Source organism: Mobula birostris, chromosome 7 (genome assembly GCF_030028105.1).
Source record: "Mobula birostris isolate sMobBir1 chromosome 7, sMobBir1.hap1, whole genome shotgun sequence".
NCBI lineage: Eukaryota > Metazoa > Chordata > Chondrichthyes > Myliobatiformes > Myliobatidae > Mobula > Mobula birostris.
In genome coordinates, this window is record NC_092376.1 from 51,271,502 (window position 1) to 51,291,393 (window position 19,892).

Genomic DNA, 19,892 nt, shown 5'->3' on the forward strand with positions numbered 1-19,892 from the left:
CTGCCCAATTACATGCATGTGAGCAACTCATTTTCACCAATAAGTGGAGGTAATGAGCACTTCTCCATCACATGACTTCAAACTGCCTGAAGGGTCCTGACGAAGGGCTTCAGTCCGAAATATTGACTGTCATTTCCCTTCATACACGCTTCCTGACCTGGTGAGTTCCTCCAACATTGTGCGTATCACTCTAGATTTCCAGCATCTGCAATCTCTGCATGGTTTCAAGCAATGTCCTGACAGAAAATGGACTTTGCAGCAACATGCTAATACAGTGAACATTCAGGCTGGCCGTAATCACGATAATGTGTAGAAGACCAAATTGCTTTGTGCACCTGCCCTGGGTTAAATGGCCACAAATTATTTCACATAGTGATTCCAGCCTACATTTTCCCTAGCAATCCAACATTACTCTGTAAGTGAATGAAAATAGCCATTAATAGCTCATTAATAAAATCGTTATCATTTACGCTCTCTTTTTTTCTGACACAATCTTTAAGTTTCTGTACAAATGGGACTTACCTATACCATTTGACTCCTCCCTTGTGTCCAATCCAGCGGGCTTGTGTTAACACAGCTATGGAAATCTGCTACAGTACTTCTTGATTAGAGGGATGCCACTGTGGCCATTGGGTACTTTGAAATTCAAGTTTCATGAAAGGGAGCAAAACTGGAAGCTTTTGTGGGTAACTATTATGCTTACAGAAATATCTCAGATACATTCCATTGTACAACACATTGGAATGGAAGTAGTCATCAGCTTCCCATTCTACAGAATTCATTACGCGATGTTCTTAGTCCTATAATGAGGACCAGTCCTAGTCTCGCTTCTTTGGATTGAAAGCAGACCTTAAAAGCAAAATGATGCAAGTGTGTTGGAAAGTGAATGATTTTCATGATAAAGCATTCCTACAGGCCATAGGAAAGAAGTTGCTAAGAGGAAAAAGTAACCCAAACCAAAAAGAAAGGTCCCTGCTATATTATCCATTACTTTTGATATCTTTGATGGACTCGGCTTCCGATGGTTTATGTTGTTATTTCACATTTCCATCATTCACAGCTTTTTCCTTGTATCATCCCTATGGTTCTATTATGAGAACTCTTCAGAAGCAATCTTCATTCATTACATAGATTTACACTTGCAAGTCTTCAATAAGTTTCCAGTTGTCACACGAGACTGAGCACTGCTGATCTCCTCACACACATGACATAAAGAGGTTGTTAGGCGGTCAGTGTTCAGATGAATGTAATTAACCATTCTATTTCTGTAAATCTGTAACAAGCCAGGGGCTTTTTAAATCAAAGCAATTTATTCCAAACCTTCCCTTAAGCAATTAGATTTTGACTCTTTCCAAATCCTGATCTTAAAAGGACATGGTCCCTCTTGGTAAGTGAGTCCGTTTTACTTGCACTAATTTCCTTTTAAGATTTTGAATACTCTGTTCCAAGCTAGAAATACTTGAAGTAAGCGGAGTTGGGAATGCAGATAATTAATCCAGTGTCAGTGCCTAGCCATCCTTGTAACATACACAGGGTCAACAATGAAATCAGCTCTTTCTTGCATTCAACAAATTATACATCCAATTTCAGAATACTGGTCCTGCCAGACAAACTGCTGCTCATTTTTACTGACATTCCACGTGGACTTCGAAAAGCAATGTGGAGGAGCAGTGGGGCACCACTTCACCTATAAGTGGCAGGTTGGATTAAGTTACGGTGGAGCAAATACCTTTATAGATAATGACACCTCTGACTGGTTATATGAGTAAGTCTGTTCCCAGAACCAGGTAAGAGAAACTGAATGTCCTTTTGGCATTTTATATGATATAAAAATAAATTTTATTCATAAAATTACAAAATTTATGTAACAATATGAATGTCAATGTTTTCATCATAAGCTACGTTACCCCATTATGTAACATTAGCACATCAGTTATCATTCACATACAAGCAATCCTTGCATGGAGTTTTAACACAGATTGGTATGCAGAGTTAGCAGACTCATAAACTGTGCTCAGCTTCAGTGCTTCTCTTACCACCTTGTGCGGGTCCTTTGTGTCTGTCAGTCTGCAGTCCCTGATTATTCTCTGGAATACCAGTGAGTCTTGGTAGGAACAGAGGTTGCTATTTACGGTGTTGGTGAACCATTGATATCTGTCTGGGTGTGTCCCCCAGTCCGCACAGCACACAGCCCTATGTTATGTTGCTGTTTGGGACAAACATTTACAAATACTCTGCATCTAGTCCCAAACCTTCCTGGCAAAGGCACATTTTAAAAGTAAGTGATGGTTTCTCTTCCCATGCAGCCGTCTCTACGGCAGTGTGTGGGGTGGCCAATGTGCCAATCACACATGGAAATTCTGACAGGAGTGGTCTTTCTCACTGCTAACGAGGCAAAGTCTTTGTGCCTATTGAAAGCCTTGGTGATAAAACCAGGAGCAAGACCAGGACCAAGACATGGGAGCAAAACGGGGCCATTCAGCCCACTGAGTGTTTCACTATTCTATCATGGCTGATTTATTATCCCCCTCAACCCCATGCTCCTGCCTTCTCCCCATAACTTTGACACCCTTATTAATCAGACAATTCTGTCACACCATTTAGTGGTCTGTTTGGATTCCTACAGGGCTGTGGTGACATTTTGTGCCAACCATGGGTTGACTGATTTATACTCTAACATATTCTTCTGATGGTGAGGCGTAGTCCAACTAAATGGATTGTTCCATGGCAGCATGGCCAGATGAATCCTGTCCAACACTGGCAACAGACAGAATCTCAATAAGTATTGATGTTAGGTACTCGATGCAGCCAGACACAAAGACAGTCATTCAAATGAGGGTCACACGGGGTACATCTTTCTGGTGGTTTATGCAGTCTCCCTCCATTTTTGAGCTCCAGATGAAACAATCACTGGATAATAGTTGTGGTGTGTGGGCCATATCTGCATCCGGCACAGAAACAGTGACAACAGTTCACACCTGATGGCCAGCTTCTCTCCCATGACTGACCAGTTTTCTTGTTGACTTTTCCAGCTCTCCACCCAGCTTTTGGTGCATGGCCCAGCTTCATCAAACCTGATTCCCAGCGCCTTCAGAAAGTTAGACCTGTGGAGAAGGGCATAAAGGCCCAGCCAGGCCAGTTAGGCCAGCTGCCAATGAACATTGTCTTGCTTTTGCTGCAGTTGCTTTATCCTCAGAGGCCAATTCAGAATAATTACAGCTACCTATCAATCTGCAGACCAGAGACGAGTCCAAGCAGAGGCAGCAATGCTGAAAGGATTTGTGCAAAGTGCCTCTGTTACCTGTGTTGATGACCATGTTTGTTCACATTTGTGTCTTGATGGCTTCAGCTGAAAAAATTCCATACAACACTGTCACTCTTACATCTTGGAAATCAACATAGATTTTAAAACGTCAAGCTGTGAGGATCTTACTGATCCATGCACTTCCTTAAGGCTGCTGACCAGAGACTTTTCGCACTGAACTGAAGAAAAAGTGCAAGCATGTCTCGACGGTGGAGGATTCTGCAGCAGGTCTTTTTGGGTCTTTAATTCTTGGAGCTCCTCTTAGAGTCATAGAAAACCGTACACAAAGGCCCTTCAGCCCATCTAGTCCATATCAAACCATTTATGCTGCCTAGTCCCAACAACCTGCACTTGCATACTGTTCCCATCCACGTACCTATCCAAACTTCTCTTAAACATTGAAACCATAATTGTATCCACCACTTGCACTGACAGCTTCTTTCACACTCTCACCACCCTCTGAGTGAAGAAATTTCCCAATGCTCTTCAAACTTTTCACCTTTCCCCTTAACCCATGCTTTCCAGTTGCAGTCTCACACAATCTCAGTAGAAAAAGCCTCCTTCCATTTATCCTATCGATATCCCTCATTACTTTGTATACCTCTATCAAATTTCCTCTCAATCTTCTACATTCCATGGAATAAAGCTCTAACTTATTCTATCTTTCCTTATAACTTAGGTCGTCCAGCCCCAGCAACAAGTTAGTAACTTTTCTCTGCACTCTTTCAATCTTATTTACATCTTTCTGCCGGTAGGTGACCGAAACTGTACATAGCACCCAAATTAGGACTTACCAATGTCTTACAACTTCAACATAATATCCCAACTCTGATATTTAATACTTTGACCTATGAAGGCCAATGTACCAAGAGCTTTCTTTATGACCCTATCTAACTCTGACACCACTTTCAATGAGTGATGGACCTGTATTCTCAGAGCCCGCTGTTTTACCGTACTCCTCAATGCCCTATCCCTCATTGTGTAAGACCGAACAGTTGGTCCTCCCAAAGAGCAACACCTCATACTGGTCTGCATTAAATTCCACCTGCCATTGTTCAGCACATTTTTCCAGCTGGGCCAGATCTTGTTGTAAGCTTTGATAGTCTTCCTTGGTGTTCATTACACCCCCAATGTTGGTGTCAACCCCATATTTGCAGATCCAGTTGATTACTTATGATCCTGATCATTGATATAGATGATAAACAACGATGGACCAACACTGATCCCTGCGGCACCCCACTAGTCACAGGCCTCCAGTCAGAGAGGTAACCATCTACTACCACTCTCTGGATTCTCCCATCAAGCCAATACCTAATCCAATTTACTACCTCATCTTGGATGCCAAGTGACTAAACCTTCTTGACAAACTCTCATGTGGGGACCTTGTCAACTGCCTTGCTGAAGTCCATGTGGACAACGTGCCTTCATGAACCTTCCTGATAACTTCTTTGAAAAACAAGCTGGATTAGTCTCGACCTACCATGCACAAAGCCACGATGACTATCCCTAACCGGTCCCTGTCCATCCAAATACTCACATAACCGGTCAGTTACATTACCTTTCAATAACTTTTCCACTACTGATGTCAGGCTCATCAGCCTATAACTTCTTGGTTTATTTTTAGAGCCTTTCTTAAACAATGGGACAACATTAGCTATCCTCCAAACCTCCAGTATTTCACCCATGGCTAAGGATGTTTTATATCTCTCAAACAACAGGAATTCAAGCAACACACATCAAAGTTGCTGGTGAATGCAGCAGGCCAGGCAGCATCTCTAGGAAGAGGTACAGTCGACGTTTGATGTGTGTTGTTTTATATCTCTGCTAGGGCCCCTGCAACTTCCACATCTGCCTCCCACAGGGTCCAAGGGAATACCTTGTCAGGCCCTGGAGATCTGTCCACCATAATTTGCCTCAAGACAGCAAACATCTCCTCCTCTTTAATCTATAGAGAGTCGATGACTTCACTGTGGCTTTGCCTCACTCCTACAGAATTTGTCTCTGTATTCCAAGTAAATATAGATGCAAAAAATCCATTTAATGTCTCCCTATCTCTTTTGGCTTCACGCATAGATTACCATTCTGGTTTTCCAGAGGACCAACCTTGTCCCTTGCAATCCCTTTGCTCTTAACGTATCTGTAGAATCACTCAGGATTCTCGTTCACCTTGTCTGCTAGGGCAACTTCATGCCTCCTTTTAACACCCTTGATTCCTTCAAGTGTTTTCCTACATTTCTACTCTCCTTAAGTACTTCATTTGTTCCTTCCTGTCTCTACCTGCTATGCACCTGCTTTTTTTTCCTCTTGACCACAGCCTTAATATCTCTTGAAAAACAAGTTTCCCTAAACCTGTTATCGTTACCTGTTATTCTGACAGGCACATACAAGCTCTGTAATCCCATAATTTCACTTTTGAAGGCCTCCCACTTACCAACTACGCCTTTGCCAGAAAACAATCCACACTTGCCAGATTCTTTATGATACCATCAAAAATGGCCTTTCTCTAATTTAGAATCTCAACCCGCAGACCAGACTTATTGTATCTTTTGTATATTTACTTTGAAACTAATGGCATTATGATTACAGATGCAAGTGATCCCCTACATAAATTTCTGCCACCTCTCCTGTCTCATTCCCTAATAGCACATTAAGTATCGCACACTGTTTCATTGGATCATCTATGCATTGATTAAGGAAACATTCCTGAACACATTTGATAAACCCTATCCCATCTAGTCAATTTACAGTATGGGAGTTCCAGTCAATATGTGGAAAGTTAAAATCACTACTATCATGACCCTATGTTTCTTGCGACAATCTGCGAGCTCTCTAGAAATTTGTTCCTCTTAATCCCCGTGGACTATTGTATGGTCTATAATATAGTCGGATTAACGTGGTCATATCTTTCTTATTTCTCAGTTCTACCCATAGAGCCTCAATGGAGGCGTTCTCCATTCTGTCCTCCTGACTGCAACATTTTCCCTGACTAGCAATGCCACTTCTTCCCCTGCAATCTCTCCCACCCTGTCGTACCTAAAACAACTGAACCCCAGAATATTGACTTGGCAGTCCTGCCCCTCCCGCAACCAAGTTTTACTAATGGCTACAACGTCATAATTCGATGTGTTGATCCATGTCCTGAGCTCATCTGCCTTTCCTACAATAATTTTTGCATTAAAATATACGCAACCCAGAACATTATTCCACTCTGCTCAACCATCTGATTCCTGACTTTGTCCGAGGTCGTAACAACACGTCTCCACAACTACTCTGCTATTTATTTCTGTACTATTGTTGACGTCCCCCTGCATCTCCAGTTTAAACTTCACCCCCTGCAGTACTTCAACATTCAGTCACAGTAACTTCTGAAAGAATAAATTCTGCACTCCTTCCTGGAGCTGGGGCACCTCCCTGTGGCTCTCTCGTGCCTTCTAGAAATCCTTGAACATGCCTGGACTGGTTCTCACCAAAGCATCCAGAATCAAAAATGGTATTCACAGTCCTCCAACCTGCAGAATCCATCTTCAGATGCTCCATGCCTTCTGGGTTTGATAGTTTCATATCAGCTTCTGTTTCTGTGCCATCATTCTGATTTCAAAGGGAACAGGCAGATAGCAGCAGGCAGTGGTCAAAGCAAGGCACCAGTGTTATTTTGGCAGATTACATTCAGAGATTTTTACTTAAGAACATCTATTTTGGATTAAACTGATAATCTGGTTAGGACCAGGTGTAGTATCATGATACTCCATTTACTGAGACGCTAAAACCATCATGAAACTTAGCATCTTTAAGTGTTCAATCTGGACTTTGGATATTTCTTGTTTACTAACGGTTCAGCCGGCCTGCTTGCCACACTGTTAGTGCAGTGGAACTGACTGCCCCCAATAACCAGCAGCAATGTGATTTGTTTGCTGTCACTAGACCTTGGATCCTTGCAGCCACCATAAATATTAACAACACTGAGCAGATTGCTTACATCTGCTACAAGGTGACCACCCCACCCCCAACACCACTCTGACATCAATCAGGGTGAAGTTTTTTCTCCTGCAGCAGAGATCCTAGGTCAGGGGAACCGTTACTGTTGCCTCCTGACTAAAAGGCAACACTCCTGCAAAAATAATAGGTCAGTCTTGATCTCGGAGAGTCAACCTAATGTTGTGAAACATCACACACAGCTTTTGACACCTTGCTTATTAATCTTTCATCCCATTTTCAATAAAATATATGGTTCAAAGCTAATCACAGGTAGTGCCTTTGTTTCAGCATATCCGTGCTGCACTTGCCTGAGACTCAGGCAGAAAACCTGCTCTGCTCTGCTCTGGCTGCTGATCTCCAGCGAGGAGAAGCCCGGTGACCCTGACATACCCCGGCACCAGTAATTCCCAATCCTTCACCTGCAAGTCATTTACCTGTCTCTTGTAACACATCCACAAATATTGTTTGTATCTTTTAGGCACAGGTAGACAAAAAAAGATGTGGACCCAGTGTTTACGGGGGACACAGAAAATATTGGAGCCACTTGTCAGCAGTCACAGATCCAGGAAATGCTACGAGTCTGGAGGTCCTGCACAATCGAAGAACATAACCTAATTTGCATATTCTAAAATTCTGTTACCTTTTAGTTGGTTCTTGGTGGAAGATGTGCACGACAAATAAATGTTGCGTCATTAAACTTTGATGCAGCATTACAGGGCACTGTTGAGACTGCACCTGACCTACCATGTGCTGCTTTGGTTTCCACATTGAAGGAAGGATTTGCTTCTACTGGAGGCAGCACAGAGAAGGTTCACTAGGTTGAGATCGAGTGAAAGGAAGATTGAGCTCCCTGGGAAAATACTCACAAGAACGTGAGGTAATCTGATGCTGATCAGATGACCCCCCTCGTGGGAATATCTAGAACTAGCAGGTACAAGTTCAGAATAAGGAAACACCATTCCAGACACCATGAAGACGCATTTCTTCTCTCAGAAGGTCTTGAATCTTTGGAATTCCCCACCCAAGAGAGAGGCAAGGTCATCGAATATATTCAAGGTGAAGATGAAGCCACAAGCGAGTTGAAGTGTACTTGGACAGATTGGGACAGCGGTGTTGAATTTGAGAGTGGATCACCTGTGAAGCAGGGTCCAGGTCCAGGGCCAACTGACCTGCTCCTGCTCATGTGTTTTGTCTTTAAATCATGCTGGACAAACACATGCTGAGTGAGATATCACCTGCCTTCCCTTAATTTCTGGCTTTAGCGAGCTTGAAGAAACCCTGCTGACAGCCTATAAATTCAATCAGTGAAGACATCTGAGACATAAAATACTCATTTAAATAGTACAAGTATAGAGACCCGACACATGAGAGCCAGTAACCCATCTGATTCTTTAAGGAAATTAACTACCTAGACTCCACCAATACGATGCCTGTTTTGGTAGGTAAAGTTGTTCCAGTACAGTTAGTGAGTGAAAATCACACTCCTCTGCTGTTGGCAGCACTGGCTCATAGTCATAGTCATAGTCATAGTCATACTTTATTGATCCTGAGGGAAATTGGTTTTTGTTACACTTGCTCAAAGGCCACTCTCACACATCATATAAACTGGTTGACAGTCAGTACTTCCTTCCTGTGGTAATCTGTTGTCCAGCCCTGTCACACTCAAACTGGAATATGCGATCCAATTAATTTACTATGTTACCAATGAACATTTTGCCAAATTCAACACTGCAACTTAAAGCAGGATTGAAATTTTACCCACTGGTCTCAGTGGTTGTTGTCACCAGTATTGACTGCTTGAATAAAGAAAAACAAACTTTGTAGTAATCTCCCATCAATAGAACAAACTTTGATTATCTATATATTTAAACCATGGAGTTAAAGTTTCGTTGATTGATAATAATAAAATCTCTATCATGATTAAGTACCTTTAGTGCAGTGGATTGGTGATGGTAATAGAATGACTAACTATCAAATAAAGATATGATATTTTAGTTGTGAAAACTGTTTAAGATTGGCCTGCGATAGTACTACATTGTCAAGGCTATACATGCAGCTCAGAACACTGCAACCTCACACTGTTAAAACAAAGGAGGAAGAAACAAATACTGAATTTATGAAAGAACAATTAAAACAATTAATGACAACCCCTTGTTTTTGAGGGAAAAAAGAACTAAAGACAAAAAGAAAGCTCTCCCACAGGTTTGACTGTATCTGTGCAAGCAAAATATTTTTCAGATTGATGCCCTTTTCAAAGAACTCCCATTCTGTTGGATGAACAATTTCACCCCTCCATACATGCAGTGCAGGCGTGAACATAGTTAAGTGTAGGAATAGCCCCTTCTGCCCCTCAAACCTACTGCACTATTCAAGAGAATCTCTTCCTCTTCTCTATTATGCCAGCTCCCCACAGCCTTCAATTTCCCCAAACTTTTAAAAATTTCCCTTTAAATACCTTCAGTATTTTACTCTCTGTAACACTCTGGGGTGACAACTTGAAGAGATTAACTACCTTTACCCTTTACAAGATTATTTATCTGAAACTTATATCTCTCTTCACAGAAATGGAAAGAGTCTGGACAACCTTTGCTGTTTTATTCCAGTCTTCTAATATCTGCCACATTTTGATTTAGTAAACGCTCAAATAAATAATAAGAATGCATCAGGAAAGAGGCAGGGACACTGGTTTACCAATATTGTAGTGACGTAAACGGTCCGGTTTTCTAAGCCCGAGGTATCATTTGGGAACATCATCTCATTTTGAATTAGAACGAGTTTGTCCGCATCATTCCAGTAGCCGATCTATGAATAAGAAAGTTGGTAATTAATTACATGACATTTTATGAATAAGAAAGTTGGTAAAAATGACATGATACCAGAGACCACTCCACACGACACTGGAACTGCTAATGTTGATAAAAGGCCACACGGGACAGGGGAAAGGGGTGAAGTGGGGCAGTCAATCACTGGTGCAGGGGGCATTATGCAGGCCAGCCTGCACCCATTAAATGCAACCTAGGCAGCTGCCAACCTCCTAGAATCCATAACCACTACACCATATGGGCCATCGATATCTGTTGTCGGGGGGATACTCTGCTACAAACTTTCATGCAGCTCTTAAAAAGGAGTGCATTCTGGTGGCAGCATGTGTGGACGGTCATGCAGGTGTTGACCTGGACCTGCACACCGTGGAGATGTGGATGGCTCAGTGCTCAGAACTGAGGCACAAGGGTCCATCAGCATCAAACCCTGAGCTTACAGTGCAGTGCTGAGAGATCGCCGCAGGGTTGGACATGGCGCCTTTCAGGTCGGAGGTAAAGCAAGGCTCCAAGCGCCCTCTCCGATGTCACACGAGATCATTATATTGATGAAGAACAAGGGTATTATCCTAGTGATCAGGCCATTACTTATCAGAATTTGTTTGGAAGCTACTCTTCCTGCAACAATGACACACCAAGGATTTTCCACTGGCTGCACAGCACTGGGACAACTTGAGGCCTAAATTACAGTATGGTCATCCGGGTCAACTATCTTTCCATGCTACACTGGTGACCTGGGTGAGGTGCTGCAGGCAGTAGATGACCTCCATTTGCAGTAAGCCCTTTTGGACTTGCAGGTGACAAAAGAGAACATAGATATGTAATCTAGAGCAATACCTAAAGTGATAGATGAACTCTGCAGGTCGGGCAGCATCTACAGGAGGCAATGGATAATTAACGTTTCAGGTTGAGATCCTGATGAAGGGTCTGAACCAAATCATCAACTGCCCATCTCCCTCCACAGATGGTGTCTGACCCACTGAGTTCCTCCAGCTCAGTATGGTATAATTGCTCTGGACTAACAGAAGGTTTGTGGTCAGTACCAAGAACCAAGCCCCAGGGACCTTGGTTCAGAGTGATGGATGATTCACTGATTTTTTTTTAACAGATACTCAAAGTTAGAAATCACATCTTCAGTTACCATTTTGCACACTGCTTGATTTATAGTGCCTATAAAAAGTATTCACTCCCCTTGGAAGTTTTTATGTTTATTGTTTTACAACATTGAATCATATTGGATTTAATTTGGCTTTTTTGACATTGATCAACAGAAAAAACTCTTTCCTGTCAAACTGAAAACAAACTTCTACAAATTGGTCTAAATTTATTACAATTTTTAAATAAAATAATTGATGACATAATTATTCACCTCCTTCAAATCAGTATCTAGTAGATGCACCTTTGGCAGCAATTACAGCCTTGAGTCTGTGTGGGTAGGTCTCTACCAGCTTTGCACATCTGGACACTGCAATTTTTTCACTCATCTTCTTTACAAAACTGCTCAAGCTCTGTCAGATTGCATGGGGATCGTGAATGAACAGCCCTTTTCAAGTTCAGCCACAAACCCTCAGTTGGATTGAGGTCTGGACTCTGACTTGGTCACTCCAGGACGTTGACCTTGTTGTTTTTAAGCCATTCCTGTGTAGCTTTGGCTTTATGCTTAGGGTTATTGTCTTACTGGAAAACAAATCTTCTCCTAAGTCACAGTTCTCTTGCAGACTGCATCAGGTTTTCCTCCAGGATTTCTCTGTATTTTGCTGTATTTATTTTACCCTCTACCTTCATAAGCCTTCCAGGGCCTGCTGCAGTGAAGCATCCCCGCAGCATGATGCAGCCACCACCATGCTTCACGGTAGGAATGGTGTGTTTTTGATTGTGCAGTGCAGTGGTCCCCACCCTCCGGGCTGCCGACCGATACCAATCCGCAAAGCATGCAGGGGTACAGCGGTAGCCGGGATGCACCCAGCACATCTTTAAGAAAAAAGCCGAAATAAACAAGCTAATTAATTAGGTGCCGCCCGGCACGTAAATGTCGGTCCAGATATTGAACTACTTGCTCTGCCACACTCACAAAACCTTGCTACAAGTCTCCATCTCCCATCTCACATACCCTGCTTGGAAACATGACAATCACACCATGCAAACATATTGCACCATACCAATCAGCACATTCAGGTTAACTTGAAAGACAAGGTGGCAGGTAACTGGAAGCAGCAAGAGACAACTGAAGGGAAAAATGCAGCTGCTGTGAGCTAATCCCATGGAAGACGTGCTGGCTATTATTAGTGGTAACAGAGTCAAGGCCCACAGTCCACAACACCATCATTTAGCAGAAACAGAAAAGGTATCATAAGTGAGAAGTAATTATTAGAAAGTGTTAAGCTTCCATTTTAAACCACCGAGTCATTGAAACTCTTATGGTTCTACTCCTCTGGCATGTATGTGCAGGGCAGACCTAGTTGGCACTTAGCTTACAAATCAGAGATGCTATTCCTTTTTCGAACATAATAGAGACAGGCTTATTGCAATAATAAGGAGATCCCACCAGCTTCTGCCCTTATCAGCTTTTCCCTTCCTCTTCCTCCCCTTCTCTATATCTTATCCTGACCTCGTCAACTATGCGTCTGGTATTCAGATTCCTTTCCCTTGCCCCACACCTGTCTTCCCTTCTCATCCTTTTTCTGTTTCCCCCAATACCCCTACTTTTGTCCAGTTATCCTTCCCACAAACCCGTCTTTGCCCCAATATACATGCCGCAGGAACATCTGAAAACTCATGGATTATGGACTTAAAGTTAAGAGAGGATTCATCAAGCCAGCCACATGTACTCAGGATGCAGGATGGTGAAGAACAAGACCTGCTCCAGTCTGAGCTGCAGGGCCCTCCAGGAGAGAAAAGGACAGAGAGCTAAATAAACAAGTAGGAGAGAAGACATCCTGGGAATGCTCCCTTGGGTCCTGAAGGCAATCAAACAAGTTCCAATTGTCAGCGGAGTGGGAGATGCAGTACTCCTTCCCTTTCAATGTAGCTCCTGTTCAGCAAATCTCCACCTTCTGCACACATCAATATCACAACTACTTCCCAACATCTGTGCTGCTTATTATGATACAGATATTCCTTGATTCTCTCCAACTTACCAAACCAAAGTCACCTGTAAGCTCAAGACTGAATCATTATTTTAAAGTCATCAATCAAATTCCCTTGAGTTCAGAGCTTTTGAAATGAAAAAGCCTCAACTGTGCACATCCATTGTGCAACGAGTGGCCTTGAAACTAGGTATCAATCTGTGAACCTTCTCCAAATCCTTTTAAGTCAATAACTATGTGAGGGAATCAAAACTGCACGCAGCATCCTAAATGAGTTGTTGCCAGTATTATACAGAAAGACAATACTGCTGAGTTCTCTTTTGCACTTGTTCTTGTTCGTATATATTCTAACACTTTATTAACTTCTGTAACAGTCCCAAGAGGTTCACGCAATATAATATCCAGGCCTTCCTCTTGCTCGACAGCCCTCGGCACATAATCTTGCATGACTAACCTGTGCTTTGCTCAGAAAAAAAGAAATGAGCTGAATGTTTGTCAAATCCCTTATTGTATTTAGAAGCCTTTCCAATCTGCTATTCTCATCTAATGGTCTGCACCTGCAAAACACTTTGTGTTATCAATGAAGGTGCAGGCAGGTCCCCAGATAAAGTTTTCATAAAAGTCGCAGACTCCCTTATATTGTCCTAATGTAAACACATTATCATTTATTGAATTCTGTATCCAACATAAAAATGCTTATCTAATCAGAAATAATCCTGAATATGTTAAGTTGCCCATCATCTTTGCAAGAGCACTTTTCAAATTTGCACATATAATACAATCATCATGCATATCTACCAATCTCATGATTTTCTCAGAATATTTAATCAGTGTGGGAGCAAATGAACTCCAGCATGGATGGTCTCAAGCCAGGCTGGGTAAGGAGGAGGGTTGGACTTGGGGCTAGCACCACCAGCTCGTAAAAACTCAGAGCTACAGAAATGCCATGAGGTGTTCTGAAGATCCATCCCTGGGAAAGGAAGGATTTTCGCCCAGAAGGCATATGAAGTAGTGTGGTGAAAGCTGCAAGTCTGCGGAAGCCAAACCTCTTCTATCATCCAGAATCACCACCATTGGAACATGGAATGTAAAACTAGGCAAGTGCTAATGTAGAATCCCCAGAGAAAGCAGCAGAAAGGCTGGCCAGAGAACATCTGGCCATGCGACCTTGAGGCTATACCTAGGGACAACCTGAAAGACTGGACCAGGATGGTGGACCCTGGCAAGCTGCTGCTGGCAGCCTGTGCCCCAGTAGGGATGATGGCCTTAACTAAGAGCCAGTGGAAAGGCCAACTGGAGTTCAAAACTATAGGTGATTTATTAAATCTGGTTCGCATTAGACTAGTCAAAGCTGATCTACCTGAGTGCGAATTTGCTCAGCTTTTACATTCTCAGTAGACAAGGTTACACAGAAACTTGATTAACAGTAGAACTAGGTATTGATTACAGAATGGTGGTTATAGGAAGGCTTAATTAAGTAACAAACTAGTCTTGATTACAGAATAAAATGATTATCTACACGTCTAACTTAGTTAATGTAAAGTCCAAGTTTCTATTACAGCAACGGATGCCTGCTGAAACATAATTAATAAAGTTCCCGGGTGTCATCAAAGCTGCATTCCACGATCCTACTTTTAGGTTTTGTGGTTCCCTGTTACCACATTAGCACAAGCCACATCTCTGTTTACTAGTAACCCTCTTTATTCTTTCTCCTACAACAACTAGATTAGCAGAACTTGATGACTTTCCAATCTGAACAAATACTTCCACTTTTTCAGACAACAGTCTCGCAATAATGCTGCAGTCTGCTACTTGTCTTAGATACATCTTCTGTTACTGTTCTGGTACCAGAACCCATTGTCCCTCCATTTGTTACTTAACCTCGTGTGCTTTTCAACAGGACACCGTGCCCTCCCCATTCATTTCTTCACCGCTTGCTTTGCCCCAGCATCAGCGGGGCAGTGCAGTGACGCAGAGAGTATATGCTTTCTGTGACCATGTGGGCTTCCTTCAATTGCATCAGGGTCCTCCCACATCCCAAAAAATGCCTGTTTGGTGGGTTAACACACAATGCTCTGGATTTCCAGTATCTGCAGAATCTCTTGTACTTGGCTTTGGCAGGTCAATTGCCCTCTGTAAATTGCTTCCTCCTTTTAGATGAGTTTTGTAACCTGTGTAGAAGCTTTTGAGAATTTGTAAAAAAAAATGGTTCAGGGTCAGATTGCTTTAAATAGGTGTTTCAAAGTTCAAAGTGGATTCATGAGATTCGTCTCCTAACAGGCAGCAATGAAACAAAGAAACACAAAAAAAACATTAAAAAGACTGTCAAAAATTCAATATGCAGAGAGTCAAAAAACACAAATCATGTATGCAATAAATGCCAGTAAATAGCATTCTGAAGTCCACAAGGACAGTCCTGTCCATAGAACCTTAGTTCAGCGCAGAGCAGAACAGTGAACTGAACTGGCCCTCCCTCACCTCGGCCCCTACACCCTGACCTTAATGGTTGACGTAGGTATGGACTCAGTGGGCCGAAAGGCCTGTATCAATGATATGGCTGTCCATGGTTCTATCACCATATGTTTTCGTGAATCTGAAATTAATAATATTCTGTTAGCTGCAGAATCTTTCCCAGTTCTATTGACCTGGACCATTGGGCTGATCACATTGAAATCTGCCTCCTAGCTACACTTCTCAGCAGCAACCCCTGCCAGCCCACGTGTGACAGCTGTGAAGGCTGATCAAGGTGACCCTCCCGGTCAGAAGGTGTCCAGCAAGGCCTCAGTGCTGAGTGGGCCATGTGTTAGAACCTCAAGCTCTGATATCAAAGACATCTAAAAGCCAGTGAATTGGCTGCAAGCAATTTTAAAAATTAAATGGGAACCTATTCCTTCCTTCCTAATCTCCAGTTGAGAACCACTATTGAGGAACAGAGGGGCTTCAAAATCCCACGTCTGGTCGGACTGGCACAGGATTAGAGATGCAGATTCCCCTGTGTAATGCCGAGTAATTCCGGCAATACAGCGATTCATGTCGAGTCCAACAATGGCGCAGAGTGACAGATGTGCTGGCATCTGTCACTCTGCAGGCACACAACTTACTAGCAGGGGAGTGTTTTGAAGGCCAGCTACAGCCAACACGATTTGACCGACTGTCTTCCTTTCCTCTGATTCTATCCGAGTTGCAAAATCAAGCCCAAGTTCAAGTTCAAATTTAATTGTCATTCAACTATACACATGAATACAGGCAAAGGAAACAGAGTTCCTCTGGGGCAAAGGGGCCTGGTCCACATCTCAACGGCAGCCATGCAGCCCCCCTGCCGTCGGTCTCGACAATGAACCAGCGAATCAGACTCGCGGTGTTCTACATTACCAATGTTCAACAGGGACTTAAGATCACAACAAAAACGCCCAAGACAATCAACCTCATCTGCTGGACCTCGCACTGCCTCCGCACACCGCCACGGGGTGGCTGAAGCAGGCTGCAACACCTCCAGCTCCATTGCTATTAAGCAACTTGCTAGTGAGGTAGACCTGCAGTACCTGCTGTCGTTGATACCCAACAGCGTCACGCGACCGCGACAAAAAAGCAGAAGGCGAACAATCACACCTTTGGCAGGACTCTAGCGAGACCGCTGTGTCCTCGCATGCCATCATCTGACCTGAAATATCTGCAGAGTTCCGTCTTATTTCAAATTTCTGTAACCTATGGAGCATTGCTTACATATTAATAAAACATATTCCTCTACCTAACACTGTATGAGCTCTCTCCAGTCTGTAGGAACACTGCCAGATTAAGCGAATGATCAAAAAGATTATAATATCAACTATTAACCATAAATAAATACCCATTTTGTTTGAAATAAGTCATTGACAATTCCATTTCAAGTTTATTTCAGTATTCTTTTTTTCACAAATACAATGAAATTTCTGAATCAGAATCAGGCTTACTATCACTGGCACGTGTCTTGAAATTTGTTGTTTTGTGGCAACAGTAAAGCGCAATATAAAATAATATGGAAAAACTATAAATGACAAGAAGAAATATATAAAAATAAGTTGTGCAAACAGAGAGCGAAAAAAAGAAAGAAGCAGTGAGCTAGGGTATTGTCCAATCAATGGCGGAGGGGAAGAATCTGCTCCTGAAACTTCATGATCCTGTACCTACTCCCGGATCGTAGCAATGATCAGAAGGCATGTCCTGGATGATGGGGGCTTCCTAATAATGGATGTTGCCTTTTTGAGGCAGCGCCTTTTAAAGATGTCCTGCATTGGGGAGGCTCTGCGCATGGTGGAGATGGCTGAGTTTACAACTTTCTGCAGCTTTTCCCAATCCTGTGCAGTGGGCTCACTGTTACCATCAGGTAGGAGGTACAGGAGCCTGAAGGCACACACTCAGCAATTCCGGAACAGCTTCTTCCCTTCTGCCAACCGATTCCTAAATGAACATTGAACTCATGAACACCACCTCACTACTTTTTATTTCTGTTATTTTGCATTACTTACTTTAACTTAACAGACATACATATACTTCATGTAACTCAGTTTTTTCCTCTATATTTATTTATCATGTATTTCATTGTACTGCTGCCATAAAGATAAAACAACTTCACGTCATATGCTGGAGAAATTAAATCTGATTCTGTTAGGCCCAGGATAGATCTTCATAGGTGCTGATACACAGGAACTTGAAAATGCTCTCCCTTCCTATTGCTGATTCCTCAATGAGGACAGGTGTGTGTTCCCTCAACTTCCTCCTCCTGAAGTCTACATTCAATTCCTTGGTCTTACTGCCATTGAGTGCGAAGTTGTTGTTGCAACCCAACTCAACCAGATGATCTATCTCACTCCTGTACACCTCCTTGTCACCATCCGAAGTTCTGCCAGCAATCGTTATGCCATCAGCAAATTTATAGATGGCGTTGAGCTGTGGCTAGCCACACCGCTCTGGGTGTAGAGAGAGTAGAGCAGTGGGCTAAGCACGCATCCTTGAGGTGCACCTGTGTTAATTGTCAGTGAGGATGAAACGTTATCTCCAATCTGCACCAAGCGTGGTTTCCTGATGAGGAAGTGAAGGGTCCAGTTGCAGAGGGAGGTCCAGGGGCTCGGGGTTTGGAGCTTGTTGATTAGAACTGAGGGTATGATGGTGTTGGACACTGAGCTGGAATCAGCAAACAGTAGCCTGATGTAGCTATTGCTATTGCCCAGATGAGCCAAGGCCGAGTGGAGAGCCAGTGAGATTGCACCCGCTGTAGACCTACAGTGGCGATATGCAAACTGCAGTGGGTCCAAGTCATCGCTCAGGCAGGAGTTGATTCTGGTCATAACCAACCTCGCAAAGCAGTTCTTCATCGTAGGTATAAGTGCAACTGGGTGGTAGTCATTGAGACAGCTCACCCTGTTCTTCTTAGGGACTGGTATGATTGTCACCCTTCTGAAGCAGGTCGAACCTCTGATTACGGCAGTGAGAGATCGAAGATGTCCTTGAACACTCCTGCCAGTTGGATGGCACAGGTTTTCAGTGCCGTACCAGGTACACCATCAGGGCCTGACTCCTCGCAAAGGTTCACCCACTTGAAAAATATTCTGACGTCAGCCTCCGAGACAGAGGTTACAGGATCGCCAGATGTTGCAGAGATTCACACCACTGTAGTTTTATTCCCCTTTCAAAGCCTGCGTAAAAGGTGTTGAGCCATTCATGATGCTGGGTTTCGCCTTGTAGGAAGTTACGGCCTGCAAACCCTGCCAGAACGGATGTGCATCTGATCCAGTCTCTAACTTCAATCGGAATTCCTGGACCTTTTGTATAGTTCTGGATCACTGGTCTTGAATAGCACATGTCTAGCCCACAGCAGACTATGAATCTCCTGGCTTGTCTACAGCTTTTGGTTTTGACATGTCTGCTATGTTCTCAAAGGCACACACTCATCCACACAGTTCGTGATGAAGTTGGTGACAACTGTGGTGTATTCATTCAGCTTCATAAGATCATAAGACACAGGAGCAGGATTAGGCAATTTGGCCCATCGAGTCTGTTCCACCACTTAATCATGGTTGATTCCTTTTTCCCACTGCTCAGCCCCACTCCCTGGCCTACTCCCTGTAACCTTTGATGTCATGTCCAAACAAGAAACTATCAAACTCTGCCTTAAATACACCCAATGACCTGGCCTCCACAGCTGCCTGTGGTAAGAAATTCCACAAATTCACCACCCTCTGGCTAAACAAATTTCTCTGCATCTCTATTTTAAACAGATGCCCTTCTATCCTGAGGCTGTGCCCACTTGTCCTAGACTCCCCCACTATGGGAACCATCCTTTCCACATCTACTCTGTCTAGGCCTTTCAACACTCGAAAGGCTTCACTGAGATCCCCATCATCCTTCTAAATTTCAGTGAGTACAAACCCAGAGCTATCAAATGTTCCTTTCATTCTGGAATCATCCTTGTGAACCTTCTCTGATCCCTCTCCAATGTCAGCACATCTTTTCTTAGATAAGGAGTCCAAAACTGTTCACATTTCCCTTAAGGAAACCATGCTGACTTTGTCTTACCTTGCCCTGCGTCACCAAGTACTCCATAACCTTGTCTTTAACAATTGACTCCAACATCTTTCCAACCACTGAGGTCAGGCTAACTGGTCTGTCAGTTCCTTTCCACTGCCTTCCTTCTTTCTTAAAGAGTGGAGTGACATTTACAATTTTCCAGTC

General features: G+C 43.1%; 1 protein-coding gene across 3 annotated transcripts in view; it reads right to left on the bottom strand.

The window, feature by feature from the left end:
- The window catches only part of LOC140200739 (glutamate receptor 4), a 242,521-nt gene that overhangs the window by 63,772 nt on the left and 158,857 nt on the right, over positions 1-19,892 (bottom strand). For all 3 annotated transcript variants that reach the window (XM_072264330.1, XM_072264329.1, XM_072264328.1), the window contains exon 9: positions 9,971-10,081. In XM_072264330.1, coding sequence (XP_072120431.1) covers positions 9,971-10,081 — 111 coding nt within the window. The remainder of the gene's footprint in view (positions 1-9,970; positions 10,082-19,892) is intronic.